Genomic DNA, 13,512 nt, shown 5'->3' with positions numbered 1-13,512 from the left:
GGCGAATAGTATCGATGCATTTAAGGGGAGGCTGGACAAGGATATGAGGGAGAAGGGAATAGAGGGTTATGCTGATAGATTTAGATGAGGAAAGACGGGAGGAGGCTCGAGTGGAGCATAAACGCCGGCATGGACTGATTGGGCCGAATGGCCTATTTCTGGGCCGTATATCCGATGTAATCCTGTGTAAACAACACTGGAGCTCTGTTGAAAATAGCCAATGGACCAAACGTCTGATCATTCAGTGAGCTTGTTTACTGGCTTATCTATAAGAACATAAGAACTGGAAGCAGGAGTAGGCCCTATGGCCCTTCGAGCCTGCTCCACCATTCAATAAGATCATGGCTGATCATCGATCTCAACTCCACTTTCCCGCCTGATCTCCAGATCCCTTGATTCCCCTAGACTCTAAAAATCTGTCTGTTTTAGCCATGAATATATTCAATAACTGAGCATCCACAGCTCTCTGGGACAGAGAATTCCAAAGATTCACGACCCTCTGAGAGAAGAAATTCCTCCTCATCTCAGTCCTAAATGGCCGAACCCTTATTGTGAAACTATGTCCCCTAGTTCTAGATTTCCTTCATGAGGGGAAACATCCTCTCTGCATCTACCCTGTCGAGCCCCCTCAGAATCTTATATGTTTCAATAAGATCACCTCTCATTCTTCTAAACTCCAATGAGTACAGGCCCAACTTGCTCAACCTTTCTTCATAAGACGACCCCTTCATCTCAGGAATCAACCATCTCAGGAATTTACAGCACGGATGGAGGCCATTTCGGCTCATCTCTGAACTGCCTCCAATGCAAGTATATCCTTCCTTAAATAAGGAGACCAAAACTGTACCCAGTACTCCAGGTGTGGCCTCACCAATACCCTGTACAGTTGTAGCAGGACTTCCCGACTTTTATACTCCATCCCCCTTGCAATAAAGGCCAACATTCCTTATTTGGCTTATTTGAGCCATAGAGACCCGACTTCAGTCATATTCTGTGTTGGGTTGGCAGAGCTGTGCCGGGGAGAGGCAGGTGGGGGTCATGGGGGGGTGGCTTCACTTAGCCTCAGCACGCCTGGGTAAGAGAAGGGGGAAAAGCACCCTGGGTTCCCACTCCTGACTGTGACCTGGTGCTGACCCCCTGTTGAAGGCTCACGTGTCCGGATGTGGGACAAAGGAGAGGATCGTGTCTGGCTTTGGTGTTCTGACATTGAATATCTCATCACCCACGGGCAATGGGCACGTGTGTAGAATCATAGACGTTTATGGCACAGAAGGAGGCCAATCGGCCCATCGTGTCCACGCCGGCCGACCAAGAGCTACCCAGCCTAATCCCACTTTCCAGCTCCCGTAGCCCTGCAGGTTACGGCACTTCAGGTGCACATCCAAGTACTTTTTAAATGTGGTGAGGGTTTCTGTCTCTACCACCCTTTCAGGCAGTGAGTTACAGACCCCCACTACCCTCTGGGTGAGGACATTTCCCCTCAAATCCCCTTCTACCAATTACTTTTATTCTATATCCCCTGGTTATTGACCCCTATGCTAAGGGAAACAGGTCCTTCCTATCCACTCTATCCAGGCCCCTCATAATTTTATACAGCTCAATCAAGTCTCCCCTCAGTCTCCTCTGTTCCAAAGAAAACAAACCCAGCATTTCCAATCTGTCCTCAAAATTCTCCAGTCCATAAATCTCCTCTGCACCCTTTTCAGTGCAATCACATCTTTCCTGTAATGTGGTGACCAGAACTGCACGCAGTACTCCAGCTGTGGCCTAACCAGTGCTTTATAAAACAGTCCCTTCCTATCCACTCCATCTTAAAATAAGAACATAAGAAATTGGAGCAGGAGTAGGCCATATGACCCTCAAACCTCCTCTGCCAAAGTCTTCCATCTAGTTATCTAGTCCCCTCAATTCTAGACACCTCAATTGAGTGTCCCCTCAGCTTCCTCTGTTCCAGCCTTGGTCAAGAGTATTGGAGGAGGACTGTTATCAGTCATGCCCCTCATGGCCAAACAGTCCACTGAAACTCAACAGTCTCGGTGTGCTTGGGTGCGATGCTGGACAGTAGCTGTTGTCCGAGAAAGGGTAACCTAGGAACTGTTCACAGTAAGAGGCCCAGCCAAGCACTGAACTAACAAACTCAGGCGATACCAGCAGCGGGAAACGGGGAAAATGTGTTTCTTGAGGTTTGGATGAACCTTTGCTTAATAAACTCTCACATAAACTGCACTGGATCATTCTCATGTGACAGCGCACAGTCAACCAGCCTACGACTAAAAATTACTTTATCAATGAGCACCACAATGGTATAATTTAACCTGTTGAAATATAGAAACATAGAAACATAGAAAATAGGTGCAGGAGTAGGCCATTCGGCCCTTCGAGCCTACACCACCATTCAAATATGATCATGGCTGATCATGCAACTTTCTCTCCATACCCCTTGATCCCTTTAGCCGTAAGGGCCACATCTAACTCCCTTTTGAATATATCGAACAAACTGGCCTCAACAACTTTCTGTGGTAGAGAATTCCGCATGTTCACAACTCTCTGAGTGAAAAAGTTTCTCCGCATCTCGGTTCTAAATGGCTTACCCCTTATCCTTAGACTGTGACCCCTGGTTCTGGACCTCCCCAATATCGGGAACATCTTCCTACAGCTAACCTGTCCAATCCCGTCAGAATTTTATATGTTTCTATGAGATCCCCTCTCATTCTTCTAAATTCCAGTGAATATAAGCCTAGTCGATCCAGTCTTTCTTCATATGTCAGTCCTGCCATCCCGGGAATCAGCCTGGTGAACCTTTGCTACAGTCCCTCAATACCAAGGACATCCTTCCTCAGATTAGGAGACCAAAACTGAACACAATATTCAAGGTGTGGCCCCACCAAGGCCCTGTACAACTGCAGTAAGACCTCCCTGCTCCTATACTCAAATCCTCTCGCTATGAAGGCCAACATGCCATTTGCCTTCTTCACCGCCTGCTGTACCTGCATGCCAACTTTCAATGACTGATGTACCATGATACCCAGGTCTCGTGTACCTCCCCTTTTCCTAATCTGTCACCATTAAGATAATATTCTGCCTCCCTGTTTTTTTCCACCAAAGTGGATAACCTGTAGGATATAAGTTACTCCCATATAAGCGATCAGAGGAGCTGTATGGACTGGACAATGTGTTACACAGTGGGAGGTTTACGGACTGGACAATTTAAAAAAATATTTATTCCTGGCAAGGCCGGCATTTATTGCCCATCACTAATCGCCCCTTGAGAAGGTGGTGGTGAGCCGCCTTCTTGAACCGCTGCAGTCCGTGTGGTGAAGATGCTCCCACAGTGCTGTTAGGGAGGGAGTTCCAGGATTGTGACCCAGCGACGATGAAGGAACGGCCGATATATTTCCAAGTCAGGATGGTGTGTGTGACTGGGAGGGGAACGTGGAGGTGGTGGTGTTCCCATGCGCCAGCTGCCCTTGTCCTTCTAGGTGGTAAAGGTGGGTTTGAGAGGTGCTGGGTGGTGTTTGGGAGTGTGTTACATGGGCGGAAGGTTTATGGACCGGACAGAGGGGACAATTCTGGGCCTCACACTTCAGGAAAGATGTAAGGTTCTTAGAAAAGGTACAGAGGAGGTTTACCAGGACATTACCAGGGATGAGGGACTTTAGTTATGAGAAGACCTCTATTAGGTCACCTCTGAATCATGGACACCGAGTTACATGGTGGGTAGTGTAAGAAGTGGACTATAGATTCCAAGAATAGGCTCATGGATTCTAAAGAAATTTATCCTTATGGATTTATTAGTAACTATCTTGTATTTATGGCCTCTAGTTTTGTATTTTCCTGTAGTGGAAACATCCTCTCCACCTCTATCCTGTCCAGTCCATTCATAATTTGAAAGATCTCTCACAGCCCAGCTCCAAAGGAATAAAATCCAACTTGTTCCATCTTTCCCAATAGCGGGCGTCTCTCACCCTTTGGTGCCCCATTGACTCACCCATTCGGCCCGTCGTGCTCTTCGAAGGAGCAGTTGAGCTCAGTCCCACCCCGCCGCTCTTTGCCCGTAACCCTGCGAGCTCCTCATCCTCCAGTACCCGACCAGCTCCCTTTTAAAATGACAGAGCGTTCCAGATCCCCACAGCCCTCCGAGTGAAAAGATTCTCCTCATCTCCCCTCTCGATCTTTTCGCAATGATTTTGAATCCGTGGCCTCTGGTTGTTGACCCACTCGCCAGAGAGAATAGTTTTTCTCTCCCTACTCTGTCAAAACCTCTCACCATCTTGATAACCTCTCTTGGGTCACCTCTTAACCTTCTCTGTTCCAAGGAGAACAGTCCGAACTTTCCCAACCTCCCCTCATAAGTAAAGTCCCTCATCCCTGCTAACATCCGGGTCAACCTCCTCTGTACCCTTTCTAAGGCCTTTACATTCTCAAACTCCAGCTGAGGCCTAACCAGTGCTTTATAAAGTTCTAGCCTAATCTCTTTGCTTTTATACTCTGTGTCTCTATTTATAAACCCAAGTAACCCATAGGTTTTTTTTAATTAACCACCTTATCAACTTGCCCTACCATCTTTAAGGATTTGTGTAAATGGACACTCAGAGGGTGGTGAATCTTTGGAGTTCTCTACCAACCTGTGGAGGCTCAGTCGTTGAGCATGTTCAAGACTGAGACCTCTCGGGGAAATCGAGGGATATGGGGATCGGGCGGGAAAGTAGATTTGAGGTCAAAGATCAGTCATGATCTTACTGAATGGTGGAGCAGGCTCGAGGGGCCATATGGCCGACTCCAGCTCCTATTTCTTATCTTCTTGTGTTTGGTAGCCAGTTCCACATTCTAACCACTCTCTGGGTAAAGAAGTTTCTCCTGAATTCCTGACTGAATTTATTCGCAACTATCTTATATTTAGCAGAACACTTACATTGAGTAGATTGGGAATAAATATACTCTCTGGAGTTTAGAAGAATGAGAGGTGATCTCATTGAAACATAAGATTCTGAGGGGGCTTGATAGGGTAGATGCTGTTTCCAGTGGCTGGGGAGTCTAGAACCAGGGGTCACAGTCTCAGGATAAGGGGTCGGCCATTTAGGACTGAGAAGAGGAGGAATGTCTTCACTCAGAGGGGGGTGAATCTTTGGAATTCTCTGACCCAGGGGGCTGTGGAGGCTCAGTCTTTGAGTATATTCAAGACAGAAATCGATAGATATTTGGACACTAATGAAATCAAGGGATATGGGGATCGGGTGGAAAAGTGGAGTTGAGGTTAAAGATCAGCCATGATCTTATTGAATGGCGGAGCAGACTCAAGGGGATAATGGCCGACTCCTGCTCCTAAATCATATGTTTTTATGAAGCCAAGGACTCTCTCCACATACCAGTGTCAGCTGTGGCTCAGTGGGTCGCACTTTCACACCTCTGAGTCAGAAGGTTGTGGGTTCAAGTCCCACTCCAGGGGACTTAAGCACATAAATCTATGCTGACACCGGAGGGGCAGTGCTGAGAGAGTGCCGCAATGTCGGAGGGGCAGTGCTGAGGGAACGCAGCACTATCTGAGGTGCTGTATTGAGGGAGTGCCGCACTGTCGGAGGGGCAGTACTGAGGGACTGCCGCACTGTCGGAGGGGCAGTACTGAGGGAGTGCCGCACTGTCGGAGGGGCAGTACTGAGGGAGTGCCGCACTGTCGGAGGGGCAGTACTGAGGGACTGCCGCACTGTCGGAGGGGCAGTACTGAGGGAGTGCCGCACTGTCTGAGGGGCAGTACTGAGGGACTGCCGCACTGTCGGCGAGGCAGTGCTGAGGGAACGCCGCACTGTCCGAGGGGCAGTACTGAGGGAGTGCCGCACTGTCGGAGGGGCAGTGCTGAGGGAACGCCGCACTGTCCGAGGGGCAGAACTAAGGGAGTGCCGCACTGTCGGAGGGGCAGTACTGAGGGAGTGCTGCACTGTCGGAGGTACGGTCTTTTGGATGAGACGTTAAACCGAGTCCCCGTCTGCTCTCTCAGGTGGATGTAAAAGATCCCATGGCACTATATCGAAGAAGAGCAGGGGGGTTATCCCTGGTGTCCTGGGGCCAATTTCTATCCCTCAATCAACAGCAAAAAAATAGATTATCTGGGTCATTATCACATTTCTGTGTGTGGGAGCTTGCTGTGCGCAAATTGCCTGCTGCAGTGCCCACATTACAACAGTGACTACACTTCGAAAGTACTTCATTGACTGTAAAGCGACGTCCGGTGGTTGTGAAAGGCGCTATATAAATGCAAGTTAATCTGCTGTTGCGCTTTGAGGAGTGACTTCTCGGTGACTCTTAACGAGTAACGCCTCTGTGTGTGTGTTTTTCTTTTTCATGTGTGTGCCAAGATCCCAAGCAAAACGGGGACGCTGCCAATGCTGCTTTGGCCAATGAGGATTGTCCGACCATTGACCAGGCCCTGTCGCCCGAGGAGAACCAGCCGGTGACACCCGGAGGGAGGGAGCGGTACGCCCGGGACAGAGCCTGCTTCCTGCTGACCACCGGAGACTTTGAGCACTCCCCCGACGGAAGTATCCGCAAAGGTACCACATGAGGTCCTCCGAGCCCAAGCGGAAGAGGGTTACAAGCAGGTCCATAGTCTGAATACAGATCGGCCGGGGCGGGGGGAGCGGGCGGGGGAATGCAATGGGGGACCTTTGGTTAACCTCCGTGAGGGTCCTTGAGGTGATCTACAAGGGGTGGGAGCTTGTTGTGGGGGGGGGGGCGGTAGGGTGGGGGGGTGCCTTATTCACTCAGATTTATCTCGACGCTCCCGCAAGTCAACAACGTTCTCAATGGTCATGGACATGAGCTCAAAAAATCCACTCAATTCCAATTGGGTTTTCACAAAGAACAATTTGCGGAAATTCAAATCTGTACTCGCTAAAAGATCATTTTAAAAATTTGTTCCGGGGATGTGGGCGCCGCTGGCCAGGCCGGCATTTATTGCCCATCCCTAATTGCCCCTCGAGAAGGTGGTGGTGAGCCGCCTTCTTGAACCGCTGCAGTCCCGTGTGGTGAAGGTGCTCCCACACAGTGCTGTTAGGGAGGGAGTTCCAGGATTGTGACCCAGCGAGACGATGAAAGGAACGGCCGATATATTCCCAAGTCGGGATGGTGTGTGCGACTTGGAGGGGGAACGTGGAGGTGGTGGTGTTCCCGTGCGCCTGCTGCCCTTGTCCTTCTAGGCGGTAGAGGTCGCGGGTTTGGGAGGTGCTGCCGAAGGAGCCTTGGCGAGTTGCTGCAGTGCAATTTGGAGGTGGTGGTGCTCCATACGGGCCCGCTGCCCTTGTCCTGACCGTGATGCTGTTGGATTGTCGTTAAAAAAAAACCCAACTGGTTCGCTCATGTCCCTTTTAGGGTGGAAACCCACCACCATTACCCAGGGCTGGGCCTACACGTGACTCCCATCCCACACTGAACCTGCCCGACTCTTAACCGGGCCCCTCCGAAGTGACGCGCCACTGCCCTGGATTGGCATCGCGGGACGGACAACAAATGTCTGCCCACAGCCTGAAAACATATTAACAAAAAGGGCCGGGTAACGATGATACAAAGGCTGAGGGAACGCCCAAGTTTTGAGAAGGTCACATCGACCTCATTTTAAAAATTACATTGCACACCCTCTTGGTCGCCCTTTTGGTAACTACAGTGTTGGTTTTAGGTGCTTCTTAATCCGATAACTCAGCGTTCACTCGGCAAAGCCAGCTGGGTTGCCACGACACCCGCTCCTGTTGACAGGGCAGAGTGGGAAAAGTCTACCTCCCCATTCTCTCCGGATGAGGCGGACGCCCGCTGGGGTACAGCCACACAGGAGCCTCCAACATCTCGTCCGAGCCACCGTTCCTCACGTGTGGAACCTCGGCAGTGAAGGTCGACTATTTGACTACTAGGGCATCAATTTTCAACCCAATGTTGTCCTTCTTTGAAACAGATGCACACATATACACAGTTCCTCACACACACATATGCGCAGTCTCTCTCACACACACATATACACAGTCTTTCACACACACATATACATAGTCTAACACATATACACAGTTCCTCACACACACATATGCGCAGTCTCTCTCACACACATATACACAGTCTCTCACACACACATATACATAATCTGACACATATACACAGTCGCACACACGCATACACAGTCGCATTCACACGCATGCACAGTCTCATACACACATATACACAGTCTCACATATACACATATACACAGTCTCACACACATATACATAGTCTCTCACACACACATACACACAGTCTCTCTCACACACACACACACACACACACATACACAGTCTCACATATATATATACACAGTCTCACACGCACACATACACACAGTCTCTCCGCACACACACACACACACACACATACACACACACACATTCAGACAATGTTAGTGGACAGCGACCAGTTATAGTGACACCCCCTTGCGTGGGGAACTGAGGCAAATTATTCGTGCCCTTCCCCCCCCTCCCACTGCAAGTCTGGCTGAGATCAGAGCAGATGGTTCGAGGTGACACCACTTAGCCCACGGAGGAGCTCCCACAGCTCTTCACAGAGTCACAGACGTTCACGGCACAGAAGGAGGCCATTTCGGCCCATCGTGTCCGTGCTCTCAGCGGGCCAGCCATCCTGGTGTGAGTGTCAGGGTGCTCTCACTCCACTGCTAAACCCACGGGAGTCTGTGGGGCCAAGGGGGGTGGGGGGTGCGGTCGGAGGTCACCTCATATGTGCCACAGGGCACCCCACAGGCCCCTGCCTCCCTTGATAGGCCGAGACTCCCAGCAGAAGGCGAGCTGCTTTTGGGGGAGTGCGATAGTCGCTGGGACCAGCCCCCCTCCTCCCCCAATAACAGAAACAGCTATTTGGATGCGCAGTGGCCAACCATATTTTTAAAATATTATATCATTTTGAGGAGGGTCTCGGCCCTAATCCCAGGCCTGAAGCTCCGCACTGGGTCCCATGTCGGTTGTTGGATGGTCCTATATACCTGGTCCCACATCCCAGGAGGTCACTTTACCGCCCGGCTTTGGATGGTAGACCTCCTGGGCCTGGGAATCCCAGCCCCAGCCAAATCCCGCCCCCATCACCCCCCCACTTCCCCCCGCCTCCTAAGCCATTGGGGGTGCATAGAGGCTCCTTCCCTTATTTCCCCAGTGTCAGCCGTGGCTCAGGGGGTAGTACGCTTGCCCCTGAGTCAGAAGGTTGTGGGTTCAAGTCCCACTCCAGGGACCTGAGCACATAAATCTAGGCTGACACTCTCAGTGCAGTGCTGAGGGAGCGCCGCACTGTCGGAGGAGCCGTCTTTCAGATACGACGTTAAACCGAGGCCCCGTCTGCTCTCTCAGGTGGACGCAAAAGATTCCACGGCAGTGTAGGGGAGTTCTCCCCGGTGACCTGCGCCAATATTTATCCCTCAATCAACATCACAAAAAAAAAACCCAGATTATCTGGTCATTGTCACATTGCTGTTTGTGGGAGCTTGCTGTGCACAGGTTGGCTGTCGTTTCCCACATTACAACAGTGACTACACACTAAAAGTACCTCATTGGCTGTAAAGCGCTTTGGGAAGTCTGCTGGCCGTGAAAGGCGCTATATAAATGCAAGCCTTTCTTTTTTTTATAAGGCCCAGCGGAAACTCCCACATATCTTAGCCCTGGCCTAATTGGTCTCTCTTCTGCCGGACTCCTGCCAGTATAATGGCGGAGCTTGCCGGAGCCGGTGTGTGAATTTCCAGCCCCCTTCCCCTGTCCTCCCCCCCCCACCCCTCAATCCCCACAATGTAACCGTTGCCACGGAAAACAGGCGTACAGATTTTTTTCCCCCCAATAACAGAGCCCAATCTTTACCGACAAGAGGATGACGAGCTTCAATAACGAGTGAGCACGGATTTAGTCGGATGGATTGAGAAACAGCTAAAAAAGGGACCTTCTCAGGAAGGGGCTGGCCCCAAGGGGTGTCTCTCCCGGCGGGGGGAAAGGGGCAGGGGGCAATGCAGCCCACCGGGTGGCAATCCCCTGGCCCACTGACCGGATTTTCCATTCGACAACCTTGACGCTTTGCGGATGCGCAATTTCCCAGTACGCACTCCCCTCCCGATCGCCCCTGTCCACCGCGAGCGATCGTTAGCTCGCTCAGTCCCCGACACCCTCCCCTACTATTATTTAACAGGAGAAGCAAAGACCTAATTGAATCAAGAGGTTTATGAAAGGCCCTCTTCCCCCACCTCGCTCCACCGACCCGCCCGCCATCTTTCTCCATCAACCGCCAACCAGTGATGCCGCTCGAGGCTATAAAAGATGAACTGGCGGAATAGCCAGTTACCTCCTTAGCTCATCACGCAGACCTCCTGCTGCCAGAAGCCCGTACTTAGTCCCCATCCATTGGCCCAACGCCTCAAACTCCGCACCCGAGGTCCCCGATCGCGCTAACAAAGTTACGATTGGCGGAGCTGAAATTAATGCGCGATTTCTTAACCGTGAGATTAGCGCGGCAAAAAAATATATAACAGTCCCACTGCAGCCCCTAGCGAGCCACTGGGGATCCTGTGTGAGGTATCGTGTATTTGCCTTTAGTTCGGACTGCAGGGGGAAAAGATTTGAAGCATCGCACCGACCTATCAATAAAACATCACGGATGTCGTTAGACTGTTAACGGCAACCAGGGAACGCGGGTAAGCGAACGAGATACGCGGAACCTTCACTCTGAGGTCACCGCAGAGGTCCTTTGCGGAGGTTAAATCAGCCAAAGATGGGCAAGAAAGGAAGAGGCTATTGGCACGTGAGCTGGAATGAAGGCTTTCTCCACCTCCACCCGTCCCCTTCCCTCCCCTCCTTCACAAAATCTATTACATCTTCTTGTTTCCGATGTGTTTCATCTGTTTCGTTTTCCGGGTTTGGGAGGGAGGGGAAGGAGGGAGGGAGCGTTCATCTGATTGATAGTCAGTGTGAAGAAAGCGACTGAGAGTAAGTGTTCTTGAAGAGCAGAGAGGATGGTAGTCAAATCACCATAGCAGCGGCACGGGCTGTAGAAGAATGTCGCCCCCTAGAGAATTCACTGAGCGGGAACCAGAGGCTCCATCAACCTGATCACCAGCCAACATTCCTGCTCATTTTTTTTCTGCATGGATGACTGACAGATACAATGCCAGGAAGCTCAACTGTCCGCTGGGGAAACCATCATGTAACGCCCACCTCCCCACCCACCCATCCTCTGGTGCGGGTATCAGTCTTAACGGGCAATTAAACTTGCTCTTCTCAGGTGGAGGGGTAGACTTGCATTGGAGGCAGTTCAGAGAAGGTTCACGAGATTGATTCTCTGAGAGGAAGGGGTTGTCTTATGAGGAAAGGTTGAGCAGGTTGGGCCTGCACTCATTGGGGTTTGGAAGAATGAGAGGTGATCTTATTGAAAAGAATAAGATTCTGAGGGGGCTCAACAGGGTGGATGCAGAGAGGATGTTTTCACTGATGGGGGAATCTAGAACTAGGGGGACATAGTTTCAGAATAAGGGGCCGTCCATTTAAAATGGAGATGAGGAGGAATTTCTTCTCTGAGGGTGGTGAATCTTTGGAATTATCTGCCCCAGCGAGCTGTGGAGGCTGGGTCATTGAATATGTTTAAGGTAGAGATAGACAGATTTTTGAATGATAAGGGGATAAGGGGTTATGGGGAGCGGGCGGGGAAGTGGAGCTAAGCCCAAGATCAAATCAGCCGTGATCTTATTAAATGGCGGAGCAGGCTTGAGGGGCCGTTTGGCCGACTCCTGCTCCTATTCCTTATGTTCTTATGTAACCTGCCCAATCTAGAGGGCTGGTTGTTGGGAGACGAGGGGAATAAGGAAATGGAGGGTAAAGCCTAACGGGGAAAAGGAAAGACTTTCTTAACGGGGCCTTGAGGCGAGTAGGTTGGACCAACCAGGCCCGGGTTCAGCATTGGTCTTTCGTTGAGTGGCCTTTGAATCATATCTCACATATCTGTGAGAGGTGGTTGGGGGGGGAGAGATGAAAGCCACGATGCACAGAGCAAGGGAACACAGCAAAAGATTCTCTTAATGCCATTCCATTTGGATACATGTTGGCGCTGGTGCCCATACACGGGATTGGCACGGAGCGTACTCGAATTGTATTTGCTTCCTGGGTTCCTTGCTTAAGAATTCAGAGCAACACATTGCTATTAAGAACCAATTGGTTTATTCGTAAAAAGGTTTAACAGTCACACTACACATTACCGGTTCATCCACCAGGCTCACAACCACCTGCCCCATCCCCCGAACCCAACTGGCCGGGGTTTTATTGAGTCCTGTGAAGGTCACGTGGCTGGCTAAGCCAATCCCAACTCAACAGCTCCACCAACCCTGTGAGCATACTCGCAGGATGCATACATCGCAGTAGCTGTGTGCGTTTGTGCATGGGAGCCTCTGTGCATACGTGTGCATGTGTGTGTGCGCAATGAGTTTGTGAGCGAGGGAAGAGCCACCAGAATAAGCAGATTGCGCGCACTCCCCACTTAGTTCAGTGGATGGGACCATGGTATGGCAGGGAGCCAATAGGCTGGGATACAGTGGTTATGGTACGGGACCAGTAAGCCAGAGGCCTGAACTAATGATCCGGAGACCCGCGTTCAAATTTCACCATGGTAGCTGGGGAATTTAAATTCAGTTACATAAATCTGGAATTAAAAAGCTAGTGTCAGTTGTGAACATCTGGTTTCCCTTTAGGGAAGGAAATCTGCTGTCCTTACCCGGTCTGGCCGATATGTGACTCCAGACCCACAGCAATGTGGTTGATTCTTAACTGCCCTCTGAAATGGCCCAATGAGACACTCAGTTGTATAAGGTGGCTCTAGCACCATCTTCTCAAGGGCAATTATGGATGGGCAATAAATGCCAGCCTTGCCAGCAATGCCTACATCCAATGAAAGGCCTACTGTGATGTCCTGTCTGATCTTAGTTTTGGGCACTACAGTTGGTTTCAAATCCCAGGGCGATGGCAAAAATCAGCCAGAGACAGAGTTCCTGCTCTCGATCACTATCCCTGTTGGGCAGGATTAGGCTTGGCTCTGATGGCCAGCTCCAACACTCACAGTACAGGCTCACCAATGAGGAAGGGCCACTTGGTTGAGGTACCTAAGCTACATAATCTCACCTTATTTATCTTGCTCTACTTTCATCTTCTTTTAGTTTACCCTGGCCCAGTTTTCTCTCCTCCTTCCTTGAAGGCACTGACCCTCACTACACATAAGAATTAGGAGCAGGCCATTCGGCCCCTCGAGCCCGCTCTGCCATTCAATAGATCATGGCTGATCATTGACCTCAACTCTACTTTCCTGCCCGACCCCCACAATCCCTTGATTCCCCTAGACTCCAAAAATCTATCGATCTCAGTCTTGAATACACTCAACGACTGAGTATTCAACCTCTCTGGGGTAGAGAATTCCAAAGATTCACCACCCTCTGAGTGAAGAAATTTTTACTCATCTCGGTCTTAAATGGCCGACCCC

General features: G+C 50.5%; 1 protein-coding gene across 7 annotated transcripts in view; it reads left to right on the top strand.

The window, feature by feature from the left end:
- The window catches only part of LOC139230064 (voltage-gated potassium channel KCNC1-like), an 88,874-nt gene that overhangs the window by 53,455 nt on the left and 21,907 nt on the right, over positions 1-13,512 (top strand). For 2 of the 7 annotated variants that reach the window (XM_070861845.1, XM_070861848.1), the window contains exon 3: positions 6,351-6,545. The exons of 1 other annotated variant lie outside the window; for it this stretch is intronic. In XM_070861845.1, the coding sequence (XP_070717946.1) occupies positions 6,351-6,545 (195 nt within the window). Of the gene's footprint in view, positions 1-6,350; positions 6,546-8,418; positions 8,425-12,385; positions 12,401-13,512 lie in introns of all 7 variants that reach the window. 4 more of the 7 variants (XM_070861846.1, XM_070861847.1, XM_070861849.1 and 1 more) reach the window with 4 other exon arrangements.

Source organism: Pristiophorus japonicus, chromosome 19 (assembly GCF_044704955.1).
Source record: "Pristiophorus japonicus isolate sPriJap1 chromosome 19, sPriJap1.hap1, whole genome shotgun sequence".
NCBI lineage: Eukaryota > Metazoa > Chordata > Chondrichthyes > Pristiophoridae > Pristiophorus > Pristiophorus japonicus.
Note: the sequence above shows the minus strand (reverse complement) of the source record. Positions and strands in the feature narration are given on the sequence as shown.